Source organism: Pteronotus mesoamericanus, unplaced genomic scaffold (genome assembly GCF_021234165.1).
Source record: "Pteronotus mesoamericanus isolate MK-2021 breed Mesoamerican mustached bat unplaced genomic scaffold, CSHL_Meso_final contig_68, whole genome shotgun sequence".
NCBI lineage: Eukaryota > Metazoa > Chordata > Mammalia > Chiroptera > Mormoopidae > Pteronotus > Pteronotus mesoamericanus.
In genome coordinates this window covers 29,543,981-29,567,574 of record NW_026555234.1, presented here as the reverse complement: position 1 = coordinate 29,567,574, position 23,594 = coordinate 29,543,981, and the positions used below count along the sequence as shown (strand labels likewise).

At 39.9% G+C, this 23,594-nt stretch overlaps 1 protein-coding gene across 1 annotated transcript in view; it reads left to right on the top strand.

Moving 5' to 3' along the window:
* Window positions 1–23,594, top strand: part of CORIN (corin, serine peptidase) — a 180,012-nt gene that overhangs the window by 100,019 nt on the left and 56,399 nt on the right. Inside the window, exon 6 of the mRNA XM_054582139.1 lies at window positions 16,828–16,941. Within this exon, the coding sequence (XP_054438114.1) occupies window positions 16,828–16,941 (114 nt within the window). The remainder of the gene's footprint in view (window positions 1–16,827; window positions 16,942–23,594) is intronic.

Here is a 23,594-nt window from a genome sequence, read left to right as displayed (position 1 = left end):
GCTTCAGTTATTTGAATATTTTGCTATTTGGAATAGTTCCTTCCTTAAAAGTGCTGATCAAATGAGGTACTGCCAAGTCCAGATTATTTAGGAAAGCTTTCTCCAGGCTTTCAGGGAGTTTGTCTCCCTTTTCTTTGTCTTTGTCTTATTCATTGTTCATTCTCTGAAAACAGTGATCTAGAGATAAGTAACTAATTTAAAAAAGTCTGACTTCCCATATCCCCTAATCCCAGATTTTCTCCACACCTAATTAAGTTTTAAAGTTTTCCATTATCTCTTTTTATTCCCTATGGCTTTAGAGAAAGTTTTATTGTTTTCCTTTTTTATTCTTTTTATTTTTTTCAAAGTGGTAGTGTATCTTCTTTCGCAGTTTTTAAAAACCATTGTGTATTATCCATTGTAAGGTTAATCTTGCATGAGGTGAACTTATTTGTTCTACTATCAGGCTCTTGCTGGGTTGGGGGACCAGGTGGATTTGGTGATTCTTCCTTTTATGTTTCTCTCATACCACATTCTTGGTTTCTTCTTTCTGATGAACAGGCATTTCCTTCCCTGTCTATTTTCTAATTCATCACTTCTAATTGTCTACTTTGGTGAATATTTTAACACCTCACACATTTTTTAAGGTAATGATTTATGCAATTTATTTGCAGAAAAATGTGCTATACCTCTTTGTGGAAGCCAAGAGATTTAGGGACATTTATCTAATTTATCCCTCTGCTGTGTGGGGGGGTCAGTGGAAGCAGGGTTGTTGTCCACTGATATCACGAGCCCAAGACTGTATAATTCCTCAGAATAAATTCCTTCTTTGTCAGTCTAGTGATGTCAGTAATAATAAAGAAATTAAATTGAACAAAAGCTCACTTTGTGTCATGTACCGTGCTTAATGGTTTGCATGTATTGTCGCTATTCACTATGGGATTACAGGCAGCCTTCAGCCAATAAATGGGCCGTATTTCAAAGATATATTTGCAAATTAGTTATTTTAAACATGAAATCTATTTCTCATGGAAACAATGTTGTGGTTACATCTCCGGGCTGGCACGGACCACCGAAGCCTGTGAGACTCATAGCTGTCTTGTGTCAGTGAATGCTCCTGTGGGAAGGTGCTTCCACAGCCCTGACTGGGACCCTCGATGGACCCACCTTCTTCCGGGGTCCTAGCTATCATTCCAGGGACGTGACTTTATTCTGAGATCTTTCTTATGGACAGATGGACAATGGGAAGCAAACCACCCAGGTTCAAGCCATTTGGGTTAGTTATAGAAAAACTAACACACTGTAACAGAAGAGATCCTAAATACAAGGCCTTAAAGAAAATAGCATTTTATTTCTCTGTCAGCTAATAGATTTTAATGCATTTTCCAGTTTTCCAGGTCAGGCTTGCCCTAGGAAGTCATCCAAAGACGTGGGTTCTATCCATTTCTTTTTTTTTCATCACCAATCCCTAGGCTGAAGTCCTTTTCTGAATCATAGAAGCTGATGAAGTCCTCTATCTGAGCTCACGCTTGTGGGAGGGCAGAGAGAGGAAGCAATATAGTAACAAGTCCCTTTTAGCAGGCAAAGTAGAAGACAAGTCCGCTTCTGTCACATTGTGGAGAATGTAGGGACATGGCCACACCTAGCCACGGAGGGGCTGGGCAGTGTGTTCTTTAGCTGGGTGACCATGGATGCACCTTAACCTGGGATACTCTGAGGGGCTGGAGCATGCAAGGATGAACATCAGTCCCGGCCGTGCCTCAGTGGTGGGTCCATGTCTAGACAGTGACTCCAGCAGGATAGTACATGCTGGGCCTGGCAGAAGAGATGTTGTTAGAAGGTGGATACAGTGGCCCCGGGGTTAGATTTTGAGGAACCATGAGATGCTGGGACCCTTTCCATTGTTACCTCTGAAAAGGACTTGTCGTAGGTTCTCATCCCCACCTCCTCCTTCTTGCCTTTGTTTTTCCTTCAGAAAGTGTAGGGCAGGGCTGGTTTCAGGGGCCGGTGATCTGTCCGTGGCGCGGTGCCCCATACTCAGAGGGGTTTCAGGCTTGGTTCAGAGCTCTGCTGTCACTGTCTTGAAATTCTTAATAACTTTATCTTTATACTTTGCCCTAGGAAGTCATCCAAAGACGTTTTGTTTTGTAAGTGGAGTTTGATGGGACAGCGGGGCGTGTGTGAGGGGCGGGGATGCGCTAGGCCGCAGCGTGTGGCCACGCGGCCAGTGGGCACGGTGGCGGGCGTGTGGGTGCTGAGCGGTGGGCCTGAGGGCTGCCGGGTTTTGAATGCTGAAACACTGAAAAACGAACACGCACAGGCTTCGATATAGAAATGACACTTAACCATTGTCAGTGCAAAATAACACTCTTCTCATGTGAGCTTCAGGGAAAATTTTTATTAATGAAGAAGATAATATAAAATGAAAATTTTCCTTAAAATTGTCAATACGGCAATAGCATATATAAACAGGCCTTTTTGAATTATATACAAAATTTGAAGCCACTTTCAATTTTTTGTATGATCTCCACAATTAACAGGAAATAGAGGAAATATTGAAATGCCATTGTAAAAATTTATATTTAAAATTAAATCCAGACTTACCCTAAACTGATTTATATGAAGAGTTAAATCTTTTTTAAAAATTGCTCCCTAAGAATCATCAGCTCTAGGCATATTAAAATATTTATTTTGGAATAATTTATCAAAAACCTATCCCAGTTTGTCGCAGCCTATAAAGTACTCTTAATAGCAACATTAAAAGTTGTATCTAACAAAAGATCCTTGCCCAACTGAAAAATTAACAAAAATTGTTTGCAATCTTGCATTTTTGTTGATTCCATTTTCAGTCATACAGATTAAAAATAATATTTCTAAAACAATATATTTTGATGCATGAATATATGAGTTTGCAGAAAAGTGAACCAGAAAATCACATTAATAATGTATTATTACTTATTGTAGCACATTAAATTGTGACACAAAAATATTATTTTTCTGCAATTTGTAAGTTTATGTGGTTTTTCATAGATCATTGTTAATGGTTAATGGCTATTACATTTTATAAGTGATAAAATATATATTTTTTTAATTTGGCCCCTGATGATCCCAGGTTGACCTTTGGCTCACAAGGGTCTTTGCCCAGAAGTGTCCTTGCTGAGGGAGCCATTCTTTAGATTTCACCCTTTCCAACCTTTTCATACTAATTTTTCAGACTAATAAAAAAAGATAAATCTATAAAGTGCAATCCCTTGAGGTATTCATCCCTGACAATGGCTCTGTCTCATTATTTCTGTAAGGCCTATGATTTCTGCCATATCCAGCAGTGTGCCTTCTGCAGACAGCCTCTGGAATTCTTGGTTGAATAAATGAAGAGTCCCCAGGAACTGCCTTTTAATTGAGGACTTTTGGCTGAAGTTAAATGACTAAAACCAAACTGAGGAATTTCAGCTGGGAAATATTTTAGTCAGGGAGACCTCCCAGGAGCCCTCAGAATCAAGCCAAATTTTACAAAGTATTTGGCCTCCTTTCCTGTCTACACTTGTAAATGGCACTGGAATAGCTGTGACAAAACTTTCTGAGGCAGGGAGTTGCTCAGAAAAATAGGCAGTTTTTCTCCAGATTTCTTAGAGCTGAGACATCTCGAGCTTATGACGCTAGCATTTCAGAAGAGCGTGTCTGCAGTCTGAAGTTTCATTTCCGTCCGGGTGCCACGGTGAGACGTGCTAAAAGGCACTTGCAATGAGATTATCTTGTAATGAGATCACCTGCTGAAAACTCCATTTCGATTTCACAAAAATCACATTATGTGTGAATTACAGTTCTAAAAATGTATAAAAAGTCACTTGAAATAAATTGGCTGCGTAAAAATTGTATTTCTGAAATCCTGGTTGTTATGAGAATGGAAATGTCGATTCTGAGATAAACAAAGTACGCATTAGTGTTTCCAAATGCGTCAGTCCATGAGGATTCATATTTTCGTGTCTGTACTTAAAATGCAAAATGATCGTTAAAAGAAATGTGATTTTATTTTAACATAAAAACTGAAAACACATAAAATACAATTGTTTTCAAATATTGCCACACACCTAGATACTTCCCCCAAGCACAGACACATTGTGAGGGCTCTGTGGTTTGGTTTAAGATGTCTCCCCCTGGTGGCTGGTGATAAGAAAGGTACTTGGCTTGGAGATAGTCACATTTCTTCCCTTTGGCATTTCTCTGACACTTAAATCTCAAAAGCATCTTGAGGGGTCCCCTATACCCGGATCAAAGTCAGCATTTCCTGGTAAGAAACTCATCCTAAATCTGTGGACTATTTTTAGTGTATTTTGGGCAGAATGTGTCTTTTAATTTCGGTTTTGGTATTTTCCATCTCTTCTGGAAAAGCTCTGGGTCGAATGCAAAGTTTATTTAGCCCACGCTATATGGGCATCACCCTTCAGGGTCCTGTGGGGTTAGTAGGAAATAAAAAACGAAATTCGCTGGCCTCATAGAGTTTCTGCACTGTGACACATACAGATATGGTTTATAAAGACAGAAGCCGTTAAGACTGGTATATTTGCCTTCACCTGTATGTAGAACTTCTGTATAGCTAAAGGGCCTATGAATTAAAAGACAGATAAATGATGGCCTGGGAGAAAATAATTGCAACAAAATGAGCTCCAATAAACGAATAAGGAAGAAAACCAATGGGGGAAAAAAATGTGCTGAAGATATGAGTAGGCTTCAATTGTGAAAAGCTTTCCAGTTTTCTGTAGTAATAATCGGCAGAAGTGGGATTTCAAATTTTCTCAGTAACAGAAACTAGAAAGGGTGCTCTTTAGAAACAAAGATGGCCCACCCCCAGAATGCGCTGTGTCTGTAGGATCTCAGGCCGGGTTCGCCCCTCAGGGGGGCTGCTCGTGGCTGCCATCTAGTGACCCTGCTTGGAACTGCACATTCCCTACTCTTCGGGCAGCTGGAAGAAAACAGGCCTAGGCCCGTCAGTATCACCTCCACACTAAGCTCAGCCCCCCAAACCATCCATGACTGACGACCTTCACGTCATAAAGTTTCCCATGATTAATTTAATCGCGTTAGGTTGATCAGTGGAGTATTTTAGACAGGACTACATCACTGCTCAAATTACAGTTATGAGTGTTTGCAGTGATGAAACATAGTTTTTAGCTTCCTATTATCAGTAGCAATGTCTTTCCTCCTCCCATAGATGAAGTCGGTCATTCCCTAATTGACTCAGGGCTGATCTTAATGAGAGGTTACTTTCTATACATTTCTAGTCCCTCCTGAAACTTCACCTTCTCCTGCCTTAGCTCATTCTGTCCCCCTGGTTAGATCCCTTTGTCTTGTTCAAAGGGGATATCATTCCTATTTATTTGTGTAAAGGATCATTGAGTCCTGTGAAGACTTTGGAAAAAATATTATCTGTTTTTTCCCTTTTCTCTGAGCCCTTGGGTGCTGTGTACCCAATCTTCTAGTCTCAACAAGTTGGCAGCTGTGACTCTGGAATGCAAGCTAATTAAATTGTGCTTATATTTAGTTTTAGGCCAGGCTGACTTTTTTTCAATGTTAGGTTTAGTCTGTGTGGCTTTGTTCTATACAATCCTTGTAACTAGGGCCCCTAGGAGAGATTTCACGTAGCTGCACTGTGAAAGGCATGCGGTGGCAGAAAGCGGAGGAAGCATGGGCGAGAGGGTTCAGAGAACACCTCTGTCTTCCACCAGCGTGTAACTCATTCAACAGGACAAATGCTTTAACAGTAAGGGCCAGCTTTCCTGGAGCAATTGATGACTTCCTTTTCTATCTGAGCCAAAGAAAAGTTAGGCATTCTGTCCCTAGATGTTGTTAGATTGGTTTCTGTGTGAGTCATCTCTTCAGAACCATGTTGTCTTCCAGGTATCTTGGTTGTTACAAAGACTCCAACTGCCCCACCTTCCAGGTCTGCTGTAGCCACAAGGTGGACCCTCTAGTTATTTACAGGTTAACCCTATAAGCTCATGGAATTTTTTTGGCCCTTAGTGATAGGCATCTTTTTCAGAAGTGAATGACCCACTCCCCAGCCTTTATAGACAGAACATGCTGGGCTTTACCTGATTCAGTGCCAGATACTTGATACCCACTGCTGATTCACGTGCTCAGAGACAATGCCCAAGCAGGTGGAATTCAGAGAAGGAAACTAAAGCTCCAAAAGATTAAATGACTTTTCAAAACAGCACAGAAAAGTAACATAATATATTTTATATTAATTTATTTAAAATGCTATTATAATTATATTATATACTGATTATATATTATAGTTAGTAAATACATTTATAATATATTATTAAAATGTATAATAAATATATTACATATATTTGTGTGTAATTATATTTTATGTGGTGTTCTATATAAATGTATAATATAATTACTTCTATCTGTAGATACAGTCAGTATTAGTAAGGATATTAGGGTGAATGTTTATAAACTAGTTTCTTCACGATCAAGATTTTAAAATTATAATAATACTTAGAATTCAAGTTACCTGAATGGGGGCGGTTTAAGCTTAAATTGTCAGATAGCCAGAGGTATCTAGTTTTTCCCAACCTTGACCCAACCAATGGAATTTGTGCTGTCCCCACGGGCTGTTGCGGTGGGAACAAAGAGGGGTTTGTTACCTTCGGTGAAGGGGAAGAAGAATAGAAAGAGTTTTGGACAGAGCTCTAACCTAGGGCTTCAAAAGCTTTGAATCCAGCTACAGGAAATCTGATCCGAAAGACAGGTGAGACCATACAGTATCCCAAAGATCAGTGAATTTTTAAGAATGATAATGCTTTGGAATACTCTGCAATAATAATTAACAATAGAAAGTAGGTAAGAAAGTGATGTATAATACAGTCTTCATGAGATTGAAAGTGAATTCTTAGACATTAGTGTAGAACTGTAACCTGTCCTTGAAAGATATTTTTCAAAGTTCTTTGCACAGTAAATTCTAAATATGTTTATTCTATTTCTGGGTCTTAAGCCACATAATATTGCAAATTCATAGACAATTTATTCCAGCGTTTACATTGTCAATACATAAATGGACTAAAATAAAAGAAACTGAGATTAAAAAGAAATGTGGTTTAAAAAAGAAAAGATAAAATAACCTTGGTTTGAGTTGCAAATGAAATTCACAAACTATTAACTTGTAAAATGAAATCTGATTTGTGTAGCCTAACATATAAGGAACATAACATGAGAGAGTTCTTAAAACTTATTATTTTTCTTTGTTCCTCTTTCTCCTAAGCCTTTGCATAGATGTTGTTACTCAGTACATGTTTAATAAAGGTCTAGAAACATGTTAATATATATATAACATTTCAGGTACTATCACATGCATGCAAGAGACCATTTTCTCTCCTAATCGTATATATTTCCTTTATTTATGTTAGATTTATATGCACAGCTATTTCATAGGAAACATCCTACATTTGTTTGAAGTTTGTCAAAGGTAGTTTATATTATTATTATTCCATCATTATCATTTTATGATTCAAAGTGAACAGTTGTAAAATACCATTTGAGGTGCCTTATGTGTGGAAAAAAAATCTCAAAATATTTTAAAGTGCCATTAAATGATAACGATTTGTTCAGGAGATAAAGTATTTACTTGCTAAAGCAAATTCAGAAAGTAGCACCGCTCCAAAAATAACTCCAAATGTTTGAGTAATTATCTCTGAATTTAGAAACTTCTGCCTGCCCTTCAAGAAGGTAAACTATAAGCATGCGATTTCTAAATACTCTATGTTCTTTGGAATATTGAAATTATGTTGTTGTGCTTATTTGCAAGAAATGATAAACAACAGACTCCTGGTATACATCTTACTTTCCAATGATTTTTGACAAAATTGCTGCAGCACCTTGTTTGGGACTTCTAGACACTAAATAGTAAACTAGTATATCTTTTTAAATTACTCAATCCCTGTTTGGAAGTTTTCTCTTCCTTTCTCTCTCCCTTCTTGCCTTCCTCCCTTGGTGCATTTATCTCTCTCTCCGCCCCCCAGACCCCCACTGAAATGTTGCATGAATAAATGTTGCACGAAATCTTTTTTTAAAAAATTTCTTTAGACTTCTGTTCGACAATCTATTTCTGGCATTCTCTGGCCATAAAACTTGACTTCCTGCCTTTTTTTTTTTTTCCCCCTGCTCTTTCTCTATTTTCTACTCTGCCTAATAGATTTACAATCTACCAGGCAGGGTTTTGTCTAATTCTGTTTCATACCGTGATTTTACTTGACATGTTGCATAATGACATGGAACTGCTTTTAAACCCTACTTACATTCTCTCTCCTGTCAGGGTGCCACCGGTTATAGATCGATTGTTTTGTTTCTCGCTAATGATTTTTAGACAATTTCACAATAACTGATTTTTCTATAGAATGATAGATCTTCCATCATGCTGACTTGCAATGTGTATACTTAGCTCTTATTTTTCAGAATTTAAGCTGAAGTCCAGATGGCAAAGTTTACCTTGAATGAAAGCATAGCTATATTTCAGAGGGAAAAAAAAATGAGTCAAAGAGTAACATAGTCTGAGGACATTTAATTGAGGGAGCTCCTTGGGGCTTTCTTTGAATATTGGTTTGACAGAGAGGGTTTCACATTAATTGAAACATGTTATACAATAGGCATTGAGGGAGTTTGAAATAAAGGGTTGGATTGTAGTATAGGGACAGCTTCGACCTTGTGTTTGCAGCAAGGTGGTCACCATAGGTGGCGCTTGTATTTTTAGGATAGGTAAGCTAAGAGCTCTGTAAGTGCCTTCATTCAACAAGCATTTACTGACCACCTACCATACACTATTTTGGAATAAAAATGTGTTCAATATTAAAAGGTGCTAAGAGCATCCTTGGCTTCATTGGTAATGAATGAAAAATCTCTGTCACAGAATCATCTACTAAGAAAAAGAAAGGATGAGTGTCAGCATCTGTGCATTCTCAGAAAAGGGAGCCGGGCACTGAGGCGAGAAGGACTGAGCAGAACTCCTGCGGGGCCGCCCAAAGTGGGGCCGGCCGGGGCGGGGGGCGGCATTCCGAAGGGTGCGTAGAAGCAGAGGATGTAGGGGAATCCTCTGAGGCTTGGAAGGTGACTGGGTTCTGGCACGTCCCTCACTAGCAGGGACCAGTGCTCACTTGCATGGGGTAGAGTCAAGATCTCAGGGCCCACAGCGCAGGGGCAGCCAGGACAGCTGACGTCGGGGACCATGGCCCCGCAGTATGGTGTGGCGCAGCTCATGGAGCTGCCTGTCTGGCACGAACCCGTAGGGCTTAGAACCACGGGCCCCTCAGCAATTCTCAGAGGAACTGGAAGCCAAAGCTCCCTCCTCTGTTCCTCCCCTGAATCCTTGTACCACCCTACGGAGGGAGAGGCCTGAATAATGTTTCTTACTGCCTTTTTGAGTGGGGAAGTGTGAATTGAGTTAGAAAGATAAAATAATGTGGCATTTCTTGCAGCGCAGTGTAACACAGTTAGATCCACGCCCGCAACACCTTTAAGCCATTCTGAGCTCATTTGTGATTCCTAGTCTCACTTCTCACTCTTACTTCTCATGTTTTATACCTTCCCTCAACTCCTCCCCAACCTCTGCCTCACCTCAAAAGTTGCTTATTCTGTGTCCCATTCTTTCAAGTCTAAATATAATGAAAAGTTAAACAATCTATAATTAAATTCAGAACTAAATATGCATCGCAAGAAAAATGAATTAAAATGCAAGCCATCTCAGAATTCAATGGAACACTTAAAATGTTAGGGGTGACAGGGTCTTCAAACTGATTTTCGGCAACAAAAACTCATTTAGAGAGCAAATTTTACGTAGACTCAAATGTATGACGCAGACAACAGTACAGCTCTCAGGTTGGAGTGTGGAGATTGAAGACACCCCTTTAACCCAGGATGTGCTGCAAAATCCATTTCCTAGGTATCTTAGAGTTCTTCTGAAAACCACCATTTTAGCCCAAGGAGTGGGTAATGTGGGGGTAGGTTTTGGGGGACATTAGAAGCATCCACAGGCCAGTGTGGAAGATTATTTTAGGTAGAAGGGTCTTTTATACTTACTGTCTTAACATAGAAACAAATGCTCAGAAGCCAGACTTGTCTGCAGGTGTGAGTATTCCACTGAGACACATTGATTTTAATATTTCATCATCAGTTTATTCTTCTAGCAATTAAAAATAAAATTGTAAGATATTTATTGCCTTTGAACACATAAGACCAAGAAGTAAGAATGATCACATAGTAAGTCCTGCTAGGCACCTTGTGTTCTCAGTTCATTTATTCTTTCAACAAGTATTTAATTCTATTCTGGGTTTGGGATAGAGCAGTGAGAAAAACTGATAAGGTGACTTCTCTGAAGGAGCTTACATTCTAGAAGGCAGAGAGAGACCAGAAGCAAAGTAATACATATTGGGGGCTAACACAATGATGTGAGCCATGAAGAAACAGGTTTCTTTCTTTCTTTCTTTCTTTTTTTTTTTTTTTTTTTTTAGCAGCCTGCATTCCTAATGGTCTTGAGCATCAATGCTATTAGAAGTGACTAGTATGATGCCCTTTGTTTAATGGATGTCTAGTAGATGTTGAAAGAGATGAAGAAGAGATTAAGAATTTTTCATCCTAGGAGACAGATACCTCTGAAGAAGTACCCATCCCTCATTTTAACAATAGGATTAGTGGTTCAGATAGCTGTAAGACTGGCTTCATTTTTAGAGCGTAACTATATTTCTGTCATCAATAATCTTCCATCCTCAGCTCCTGAATCTTCAAGAGTGGTCATAATTTATTTAATTTGAACCAACTTGTAGGCAGAACTCACTGCCACTCTATGCTCCTCACAAAGAATGCCCTCATACAAAAGTATTAAAATGCTTTGTTACCCTTTTCCCCTCATAATCTACCTCCTTTACTCGTTCTCTTCTGCAGCCAAAGAGTTGCCTTCCTGTCTGAGCTTCTTCCTCTTCTCTCCTTTCCTCTTAGACATTCTCCGGTCTGACTGTGGTCTTCACCAGTCCATGTAAACTGCTTTGCGCAGGGTCCCCGGTGGCCTCCATGTTGCCGAATCCAGTTGCCACTTCTCAGTTTCATCTTACTTAACTATCAGCAGTATTTGGTGCAATTGATCTTTTTCTCTTCTTTGACACAGTTCCCTTTGCTTGGCCTCCAGGACACCACAGTCACCTGCTTATTTTCTGCTCATTGTCACACTGGCTGTTCCTTCACACCCTCTTTGCTGGCCTCTCCTCCTCTCTATAGCTATTAAATTTGGGGTTTCACAGCTCATCCCTCATGCACCTTCTCCTCACCATCTCTCACAATCTCCTCTAACCATGTCCTGGGTGATCCCGTCCAGACACACTGCCTTTAAATTGGTTTGCCAATGACTCACACATTCATTTACCTTGTAGTCCAGTCCCCTTTCCTGCACCTTGAACTTGTGCATCCAGTTATCTACTGAGCACATCTGCTGGGGCATCCGCTGGATAGGTCAGACTCAGCAGTCCACGTGGTAACTCCTGATTTTTTCCCACAGTCTCGCTCCTCCTGTAGCCTTCACCGCCTCCGTGGATGGCAGTTCCTGGCTTCTGACTGGCTGGAAATGTGAAGTCATCCCTGGCTCTTGTCTGCCCCACACAGTTGTCATCTGGTGGGTCAGGAAACCCTCCCGGCTCTCCTTTCACGCTGTGTACGCGCAGCATCTACTCACATCTCAGCACCCGCCCTGCGCCCTCTCCACACTGCTGCCCTCTCTTTCTGGATAACCTCTGTGGCCTTCTGTTATTCTTCCTGTTGTCCTGGCCCCTCTGCAGTATTTTCAACACAACGGGCAGAGATTCTTGAAAACATAAGTCAGATCGCGCCACTCTTTACTCAAACCGGGTAGTGACTTTTCTCTTTTTGTCTAATTTACAAAGTCCTTACACAACTCTATGCGGTTGGGCCCTTCCATCTGCTCCATCTTCTCTCCCTCTACGCTCTCCCTCACTCCTTCCACTTTCACCACAAGCCCACTTGCTGTTCTTGACCCCCGCCAGGCCTGCTCCTTGCCTGAAGGTCTTCGTACTGGCACCTCTGCTGAAATCTACCCCTGAGATTTGGTTAACTCCTTCACATCTTTCAAGGTGTTGCTCAAAGGTCAACTTTCAGCAGAGCCTGCTCTGGCGTTCTAATCCATTTTTAGCGCTGCCCTACCCCACCCCCGCATCTCCTATCTTTCTTAATCTGTTGTAATCTCTTTTTTTCTTCAGAGTATTCATTGCCTTCTGACCTAATACATAGTAATTTTCTTATTTATTATGTTCATTGATATTGTCTCCCTAGAATATAACCTCCACAAAGCAAAGGATCTATTCTGTACTCAGTAATGTACCCCAAGCTCTTAGAAGAATGCCAGATTGGCTAGGTAAATGAGTGGAAAAATTAGAGAGCAACATAAGCTTTTCTGATCCCATATGGCAGGTAGGAGAAGTGATGATCCCTCCCACTCCTCAGGAAACAACTTGAAATATCCCACCAGATATTTCCGTTTTCCAAAGGGTCTTCTCTATACTCTGCTCCTCAGGGAGGCTCAACCAACTATTTCCTTATGTCTCCTTCCTGACCGTGCCCAGCGCTCTGGCCCCTCCCCCTCTCCCCTTGGGGATCCTCACTCTCTGTGTACACAGGACTTTCTGATACCCCTATGTAGACCTACCCCAAACATGCCAATGTTTTACACTCCAGTTCAAATGACTTAGAAGGCAGGGGGAAGACCGCATTTCCTTACTTAAGCATCACTTTGGGTTTTTTCTCTGTTCCATCACATCTTACCTTTCACCCTGATGATTTTTACGACCTGCTATGCCTAGATACAGTGCTCCCCTTCCAGAGGAATTCTTGTAAAAGGTAAGAGCAATATGGTTGGCAGGAACTTAATTTCAAGCCTCATGTTCTATGGAGGATCGACAAGCTGTTAGTGCAGGCTCAGGTGATGATGCTCTGTGCCGGGTCGGTTTTGTCTTCAGAGGCCACACTGAACCTGAGCTTCAGACTTTCAACAAGGCTCAGAGACGGCGGTGAACGGAGACACTATATAGACAGAGATTGATGAGTAATTTCTGAAAAAGCCTCCAAAGGTTAACAACCAGAGTAATGAGAACATTTGCCAATATAAACGCTGCCTATAGTGCACAGGCAGAGAGAACTGAGAGGGCTGGAAGCAGCGGCAGAAAATCTGAAGGTCATTGCAGGCTATGAATTAGCCATTATCAGAGAAAGAATACTGAAAAGAGCTGATCATCTTCGTGGGTAGATATTCTTTGGAATCCATGGAATTTTGAAGTCTAGGTGATTTGTAATTGCCCTCATCATCTGGACGTGTAAACTAGTGTCTTAGGCAGGACACTTTTTTCTACTGTTTTCTTTGTGTTAGTGTTAATTCATTGTCACGTGTGTTGATGGGAGTCAGCTCTGGTAATGAAGTATCTTTAGTTGGTGAAAGTATCTTTATCAGATGATGATTTGTAGAGTACATGCTACACGAAGATGGGGAATTATTTTTGTGTTTTTTTACTGCTATATTTCCAGGTGCTAGAATAATGCTTCACACATGGTCAATAGTAAATATTCGTTCAATGAGTGAATGAATCTTCCCATTGATCGATCTGCCATTTATTTGAAGTCTAATGCGTAACTCTTAGAATTATAGACGATGTTAGTGGAAATGTTCCTAAGGTGGTATAGCATGACTTTGCCTCAGGAAATCTCTTTGTCATCAGAAGGGCTAAACCTGAGTAAAGCCTGCTGGCACATGATTGCTACAAAACAGTAAAGTTTATGGTTGAAAAATCTCTAGCAAAACTCGTTAAGAGCTCCCTCAGGTTATTCTCTAAAAATCCCAGAGCTGACATGAATTTCATTTCATCTGGTCCAGTTCATCCAAAGGACAGACATTTAATTTTTGTTTAGAGAGAAAAATAAAGGCAAGTTTGAACTTTCACTTGACCCTGGAGCCCTTGGACTGACCACATATGAGGTGACTACACGGCCACCTCTGCATTGGAAGCAAGGGTTGGGGATGGCGGAGGATGGAGCTGGAGCAGGACCTCAGGGCTGGGGCTGGTTTCACCTTTCCCTGGCTCTGTGGCTTTGGGCAGTTGCTGTCTTAACCACACGACACTGCAGAGCCTCTATTTCTAAGTTACCACTTCCCCCAAGGAAGATGTGATAGAATGTCAACCTGTCTACTTTATGGGCCTGTTTGGGAATTCCAAATAAAACGTGTCAGAACAGTTTTACACAAATAAAAGTGGAAATTCTGATTATAGGTTAAGGAGAAATCAGACAGAGAATATACAAAAGTTATTCTAATTTTACAAAAATAATATTGATTAATGAAGCCATGAACTTTTAAGGAAAGAATAAAGAAACAATTAACAGTGTCCTGCAACCAAGGACAGCCACCCCTCCCTCTGAGGAACGACACGAAAGAAGTCAGTTTCTGCTGAATCAGCCAAGACAGAGGATAGCGGTAATCAAAATACCACAAACAGTCCTGCATTTTAAATTTGATCCAGATTTGATATAACCATACACAAGAAATGGCTTTCCTATATATATAGTAAAATATATAGGGTCTTAAAGATGAAGGCTAGCTGTTAGGAGATACGTGATGTTGGGCTTTCAGCTATGTGTCCGAAGAATCATCAGAAGCATAAGGTAGGGAACAGGAACAGGTGGAATCTCTGCACTCTGCTGCACGATGCACAAACAGCCTCACTCTCGGATGCACACTTATTCTTTGAAATTTTTCTCTTAACGCTAGAGAGAGGACATTGCCTATACTGGCTAGTACAATCTTTGTGTTTCTCATTTTATATGTTGTTTCCTCTGTACCCTTTTGCAAGTCTTTATCCGTAGCTGTGGGAGTGCAGGCCTGTGCGGCATCCTCTAAGACTGTGCACAATCTAAGCATGTTTCGTATTTTGGCAGATGAAGCCCATAGCTGTAACTTGTACTGATACAGAAATCATAGAGCATAATGGAAAACCAGACTTTCATTGTTGATATTATGAAGGTTGCACATGATAACGTCCTAAGAAACTCACCAAATCAACTAGGACTTAATGTCCAGCAAGTCGGAACTCAGCCTTGTGATAGCCTTGGAAAATAACCCATGAGTGGTATTTTTTCTTTGCCTTGTAGCAATGTGTTGTGCTCCATGGAGACTGAGGTGACTTGTTTCCCTCAAATGTTAATTAAAAACCTCTTAGGGGCCAGGCTCTCTGCAGGGGCCCAGGAACATGGGAGATGCCACAGCCTTGGGCCTCGCAGCTGGCGGCGTTCAGTCTTGCTTCTTTGAATTTCAGTTTCTGCATTAAAATGTTGTATATTTCCTGGTTCCCTTTATTTAGGCAGCAAAGTTCATCTCATCAAGGGGAGGGAAGGGACAAAGAGAGACAGCAGTTTTCCAGGGCTGTATTTATCTACTGTTACTCTGTATTGGGAACTCGTGAAAAAAGTTTTTAAAAAAAATTTCTGATTCACAATGTAAGACATGGTCATTAGAAGAACATTTTAAAAATATAATGAATTTGTAAAATATAACAAAGAAGAATAAAAATTACTTTTAATCCTAATACCAAGGATAATCACAGTAACCTTTGATATACTTTTTTCTAGGCCAACTTTTTAGAACCATATGGTGTTTTTCTACTTTAATTATCTTGCACTTTGTTCCAGTACATTAAGTATTCTCTACAATATACTTTTCAATAGCTGTAATGCTATTCCTTCTTAGGGAGTTACCAAAATCTGTCTAACCAGTCTCCTACTGTTGCATAGTTGTGTTTCACAGTGTCCTCATTATAAACCACGATAGTATGAATATCATTAAAAACAAAAACTTGCATTTATTCATAATAATTTCCTTTTTATATATAAAGTCCAAGAAAGAAGTTTGCTAAATCTAAAGTTATGCACATTTAAAAGGCATTTGATACACATTACCAAATATTGAAGTGTTATTTGAACAATCATTTCGAGGGACAGATTTATTCTTTTATTTTAAAAGTTTCTAGATTTTTATCTTATATTTATTTTCTATAGTAATTTTGAAACAATTGATTATTTGTTGAATTTTGAGAAGCAAATGAACACCGTAAGAGCAGATAGTACCAAAATGCAACCGTGTTAAGGAAAAGCATGAAAATATTATTTGCTAATGCTATTTTACATTCTTTATGCCAAAAATTGACTTTGACATTTTTAACTGGCATTTTTATTAAGGCAAGGGCATATGTTTTAAATACAGTGGCATGAAGTCTATGCCCATGTCGAGCACACTTCATTCAACTGTAACATTCTCTGTACAACATTGAGTAGTGTTTTAGAAGGTAAGGTGTTTGTTTTTTTTTTTATGAACACTTGTATGTGGTTTATTTTTAAAGGATTTTAAAAAATATTTTTTCAGTAAATAGCACTTCACTTTGAAATATTTCTCAGTTATTAAGGAAAATGCTCCCATGTGGTATTTTCCACACGGAAGATGACAATGGACGAGGCCACTCTCCTGTACGCCGAACTTGGGGGCCGGGGCTCTGCAAGCCCACAGGTGGCTTTTCTTTTGCTTTCCTCAGGCAAATACTCTGTGTATTTTCCCAAAGTAATTTCCTCATGAAGGTCCTACAGGGCCAAGGAAAATGTGGTGACAGCAAAACTGAGGGAATTTAGAAACAAGGCTGTTGAATAGCAAGGGAAGCTTTTCTTCCTATCCTTTGTTTCTCCTAATTTTAAAAGGAAAAACGAAACAAGCCCTTCTTCTGACATCATTTCTCTGCCCTTTTTTTTTTTTTTTTTTAGTGCTCTGTGGCGGGGGTGACAGCTTTCTGTGTGGCAGTGGCATCTGCGTCCCCAGGAAACTGCAGTGTAACGGCTACAACGACTGCGACGACTGGAGTGATGAAGCTCATTGCAGTAGGTGACAGACTGTTTGGGGGTCGTCTGGGTGGGCAGGGGTTCTATTCAGGGGCCTAGAAACCAGAGCCATTCCTCTGTCACATCCTGACAACCACCGGCATGTGTGGAGGCTACTTGCAGTTGGCCTTTCTAAAGTGGGCAGATGTGTTTGTCTTCCCACCCCCGTGACAGAAGTGTTTGCTCACCTTTCAAAGGCATGATTTCGTTACAAACCCAACAGCTAGATGCTGTGTTGGAACAGATCAGGTCTTGAAGTGTTTTTATGTAAAGTGGCTTAAAATTAGGAGAAGACTTTTTGTTTATTTTGTTTGGGTGAGGATTTTTGTTTTTGTTTTTAAAGCTTTATGAGTATAAAGGTCAACTATGTAAAAAGGGCATTTTTAATAGGAAAAAATTTTCACCCTCATGATTCTTAACATTCATGACACAGCAGATGCAAAGCCTCTTGTTTGTTTATGCTTGCTCTAAACCTGAAAATAGTCAATGGCATTAACTGTTTTAAATCCACGGATCATTGGATTCAGCCTTAAGCACCCTCAATTTACTTCCCTTTGATTTGATGAGTTGTTTTCACTGAATTGATCAGTAGTTTGTCCAATATTGTATTAGTCTGCTTGGGCTGCCATGCAAAACACCACAGACTCCATGACTAAACAGCAGAAGTTTGTTTCTCACAGTTTTGGAGGCTGGAAAGCCCAGGATCAAGGTCCAGCAGGGTTTAGTGTCTGGTGAGAATGCTCTTCCTGGCCTGTAGGCAGCTGCCATCTCCCTGTGTACTCACGCGACCTCTTTAAAGGGAGGGAAGGCAAGAGAGAGGGGAAGAGAGATAGGAAGCTAGTAAAAGAGAGGAGAGGAAGATACAGACGTGGAGAGAGAAAGAGCGATTGAGAGGTTGGGAACACTTCTCTGGTATCTCATCCTCTACTTGGAAGGGCACCAGCCTTGTTGGATTAGTGCCTGACCCTTATGACTTCATTTGGCCCACATGACCTCCTCACAGCGCTGTCTCCAAATATAGTCATGTTGGGGGTCAGGGCTTCCACATACAAACATTGGGAGGAAACAAACATTCAGTCCGTAACACACACACACACACACACACACACACCCCTCTGATTTCAAGTCATTTTACACTTATGTAATAGATAAAAAGGAAAAATTAGCCTCAAAAATACAATGTAGGGTCTCCTTCCAAAACAGAACCATGTGCAGTTGTGTTCTAGTTGCTTTTTGATGGTTATATGAGCAGCAGTGGTTACTCAGGGAAAAGCTGTGTTTTACTCCTTGTAGAAGTTGCCAAGGCTTTATAAGAGCTCATGGCTGTTGGCCACATTTGAGATTCCCCTGATCTGTTTGCCAAGTGGACCAACTTTTCTTCCATCTGAAGGGTTAGGATGCTTATTTGTCATAACTTTTGAAAGTCCATCTATCATGGTAATATTTCAGGTCAGTGTTTCCCACACTGGGGTTCCATAGTGCGTGAGTCTTGAAAAATGCTTAAGGAAAAGAAAAAAGAAGTTTGAGGATTGCTGTCTATCAGGTCTACTTCTTAGAGAGTTACAATACGTATTTGTGTCTAAAGGTTCTAAGGGATCCTGCAGTTAAAAAAAGATACTGATTTCGCTTAACTTGTTATTTCCATAAATATTATTTGTTTATATAAACCATCACCTTTATTTATTCCCTCATGCGCTGATATGTTTTGCAGAATGTCTAGCATCCTGTGGAACTTCAGTTATGGCACCCGTATTTTCGGAAATATTTTCACTAAGACATTTGTTTTTATAATTTGGAATTCCCTCTTCAGGAAAACCTATGGCAGACAATTTTACATAAAAAACATTTTTATAGGACGTATGTTTACATTCGGGAATATTGCTGTGGATTTACCAGAAAATATTGTGCAAAGTGCCCACATTGGGGAATTTAAAATAGTTTGATAGAATTAGGTCCAGTTTCTGGGAACTGTGGTGAAATCTCGTTTCTCTCTCAGGTATGGCCCAAGTTCTGGTGTTATTCAAATTCTGCATGTGCCTCGACCCTCAGTGGTGGGCCAGCACTGACTTTCTCATTATGTTCCTCTGTTGCACTGAGCATTGCACTTTAAACAGTAAGAGCTTTCTGCTGCATTTGGTGAAATTAAACTTGAAGGAGTAAATTTTCCTAGTCAGTGCTCAACAAAGATAATGTTACTATTCTAGAAGGTGTCTAGCAATGTCTTAAGAGCTGAAGTGTTTATTCAAGAAGATATGGGCCTTCCTCATGAACATCCTTCAAAAACGATCTGGTTTGGTCCATTGAGGAAATACATTCCTCAGAATACTTGTCTGTGAAAATGCTTAGGTAGTCATTGAAATCTTTCCATGCCATTGCTTCTGAGCTCACAAGGCCATCTGCCTCTACTTGGGGCGTGTCAGCTTGCCTGTTTAGAGAAGATGCCACCCTCTGGGGGTCCCCACCCTGCAGGGAAGGAATAGCCTAAATCCGAATGAGGGCGTGGATGCAAATCAGAGCCTGAGTGCAGCCCACAGGTAAGGTGCCCCTGAGGGGAGAGGAAGTTTTGCCGGGCATTCCCAGTGAGGAGCAGAAGGCTGTGCCTGCCCCGCAGCGTCGGGCAGAGAGAGGAGGAGGAAGGGAAGGCGTGTTTTCTTTGGGAGTTCCCTAATCGGTTGTGCTAGAAGCTTTTGCCTACAGGATTTGATTTAATTTTCAGCGAAGAAGGATTCTCATCCCCTTCTTACAGATGCAAAGCTGAGGCCGAAGGCAATGGAAAACTCTGCCAGTGCCCTCAAGTGCTGGACTTGAACTCAGTATTGAATGGGTCAAATCTAGTGCCGTTTTCTCTAAACTGTGCTGTTGCCTTTGACTTGCCTTTGTCCAGATTTGGTAAATGATTGTATTTTGATCATTCATATGACATAAAACATTTTATTTCCAATGCTCTGTTATGCTTGGGAGATAATTGGCTATTATAGCGGCACTCCAGGTATCTTGGACTGCTTCCTGACTTTCTCCCCTAACTAATTTTGCTGTGTTTATTGGTCTCATTCTAAGCATTTATAGAACAAACAGATTTCCAACCACCTGGAACAATTTAATGATGTAGCCAAAGGACTTTTGAAAATTAAGAAAAGTTTTCTTCGAAAAGTTTCTAGCTCAGTGACTTCAGGCAGGCAACTTCTCTGTCTCTGGTTTTCCTTGTTGTTGGGACTGGCCGAACCACAGCATTTCCAGGAAGCCCACATTCAGGGATTCTGATTAAGACCGTTTTCCAAATGATGTTTCTGGGTCATCACAAGTGACTGCATTTACTGTATTCTTTTTAAAAAGACAAGGGTGCAAGTAAGTATGAGAAATGTTTCCATCAAAATAATAAAAATATCTCTATTAACATAATAAAGATATTTCATTCTACACTGAAGGAGGAAGCTTCAGATGTCTGGAAAATTCACTTCTGTGTAGTGACAATTTGGTTATGCTGAATCAATCAAATTATTGAATATTCTTGAGCTCATGCTATGTGCGAAGCATGTTCTAGATATCTAGTAAATATAAAGACTGTTAAGACATGGTTTCTTTCTTCATGAGGCTTTTAGTCTAATCAGGGCAATAACATAGAAACGTACAGATCATTGAATGTAGTATTTTAGAACAAGATAGTAGGAGAGATGTCACAGAGCAAAAAGAGAGTGGTGTAAACGAAATGGTAAGTCCTGTGGCTTGGGAAGAGAGCAGGGTTACTGTGATGAAAGTAGGCTTTGGGCAGAGGTGATGTTTGCATACTGTAGAATAGTGGTTCTCAATCGGGGACAATTTTGCCTCCTCGGGGACATTTTACAATAAATGGAGACAGATTTGTCTGTCACAGCTTGGGGTGTCGGGAGTGGTGCTATTGGCATTTAGTGAGTTGAGGTCAAGGATGCTGCCAAGCATCCTACAAAGCATAGGGTAGCCCCTCCCACAACAAAGGATCATACAGTCAAAATTGCCAACAATTTTGCATTCCTGCTGCATTTGAGAAACCCTCCTCTAGAGACAGAAGTCAAACAGTCAAAAGAACCTGGGCAGGCAAGATGGCTGGCTTCACCTCATGGCTCTGCTATTAATGAGCTGTGCAAGTATGGGCAAACCTTTAGCCTCTCTGGTCATCTGAGAATAAAAGGGCGTGGCAATTTAGCATCCATACTTGAATCTTGAAATGAGGCAACACATCTATGTTTACAGACTTGTAGAGACAGCAAATTGAGTGGAACCCTTGATAAAAGGTTTTCTGTTCTTTAGTTTTCTCCCTTAATTTAATGATAATTTTAAGAGACAAAAGTTAACAATGTGAGGTGCCCAACTGAAATAAATGTTATGCACGAACTTCAGGAGAAACGTTTTATATCAAGCTCTCATTAAGAAAAATAATCTGTATCTGGAAAAACATCTATCTCAGGTCATGTGAAATTATACTTGTATTGAGCAAGAAAATCACAGCAAGTAGCTTTTGAAGTTTGATTTGTTGGCCCCAAATTGCGCTGACAACATTTCTTTTCAGTCCAAATAAACATTTATTCCAATAAAAGGAGGCACTGTGATCTTTGCTATTTGCTGTGTATTTCTGGCTGTGCAGTGCCTCTGGTAGTCACAGAGACCTTGGAGAGGTAGTAACAAGTTGTTTTCCAAATGTAGCTAATTTTGTAGCTGACTTCTGAGAAAGGCTTCTAACCAAGTAAGCCATAACAGAGGAAAGTTGAATCTGTACCTGTGTGAATAATGAGGACATTTTTCTTTAATGCTTGTGCCATTTTCATTTATGAAATAATTTAATAAACAACAGCATTAATTTAAAAATATCTCAAGTGAGGTCTTAGTATGAATTACTAGGGATCCTAGAATAGGCCCCACAGACAACATGTGAATCTTTGGAAATTTTTTGTGTGTTAGATTCTGAAAGAAGCATTTGATGCCCCAGTCCTACAATCAAAAGAAGTGAAGCATACCGCTTTAAAAGAAAGAAAGAAAGAAAGAAAGAAAGAAAGAAAGAAAGAAAGAAAGAAAGAAAGAAAGAAAGAAAGAAAGAAAGAGAGAGAGAGAGAAAGAAAAACTAAACTCAGGTTTGAAATACGCCACCCCTCCACCCCTCCACCACTTTTGGCAAGTGCTAGTACTTTTACATTAAAGGTCAAACTGAGAACCCTGGTTATGGCTGATTCTAGCATACTGCTTTAAAATGTCCTACAGGAATAATTTAGATTAATCCAAAACAAAAATCAAAAAGACATTTTACAACTTCTCAAGGAAATGTGTATATATTGATGTACAAATTTCCCAACTCTGGTGGGCAAGAACACAAATGTCATAATCTTTTTCAACTCAGCTACCATGTGTGCAGTGGTCCCAGTCAGCAGTAAGGTGCAGGGTGGGGAGTTAGCGCTCTCTGCTGAGTGGGAGGAAATAGTACAGGTCTGTCAAAGTGAAACTAGGACCTCTTTTTAGTTCTTATATTTTTTTCCCTATGATGGTCAATCTCATTTGAAAATTATTTAACCTGGGGGAAGTTAAAAAGAATACTTAAAAATTTCAGCATGTGTATAAGTCTGAGCATATGTTTTCCACACGTGTGTGTGCACCTATATACGCACTTCATGAAGGTGCTGAACAGATAATCTTTAAGACGTCCTACAAGAATAATTTATATTAATCCACAATGATGTGATTCTAAAAGAATTTAAATAACTTAGTTTTAGAAGAATAGAGCTTGATATATGAGATACAGGCTTCTGCTTCAGGGGAAACAATCAGCTGGAATGCAGGAGACTGTATTATTAACCGCTAGATTCTTGGTCTTCATCAGACAAGTAGACTGAACCTCAAATGTGCCCTCCTTTCTCACCTCCTCCCTGTTCTTGTTATTCCCTCTACCTGACATGGTGAAGTTTTAATTCCATCCGCACTACTGGTATTCTGTACACCTTCCAGGATCTCTCTCCAGACTTAAGAATCTACTTTTGCTTTTAACTCACTTCAAATAAGGGAAAAGATAATACATTTAAGAAATCTAGTTCCTACTCAATGCAGGCTTTTTGGTATATATTAATTTTAAATATTTTTACAGCTTTGTTGAGGAATAATTATAAACTTATCCCATTGATTTTTAGTAAATTTATAGAGCTATACAACTATCACCACAATCCACTTCTAGAACTTCTTCATCCCGCCCCCAATTTCTCTCCCACCTATTTGCAGTCAAGTCCCCAGGTAAACACTACTACTTCTCCAGCTACAGATAACCATTGCTCTGATTTCTGTCTCTGTAAGTTTGCTTTTTCTGGGAATTTTATAAATGGGTCACACAATATGTAGTCTTTGTGTCTGGTTTCTTTCACTTAGCAATGTTTTTGAGGTTCATCTATGCTGTCACATGTATCAATAGTTGGATACTTTTAATTGCTGAATAGTGTTCTATCATATGAGTGTACTACATTTTGCTTATCCATTCACTAGGTGAGTGTTTGGATTGTTTCTACTTTTTTGTCTATTATGAATAGTTGTTGTTATGATCACGCACATACTACTATCTGTGTGGATATATGTTTCATTGCTCTTGGGTAGATTTCTAAGAGTAGAACTCATGAATCATATGGTAAGGTTATAGTTCACTTTAT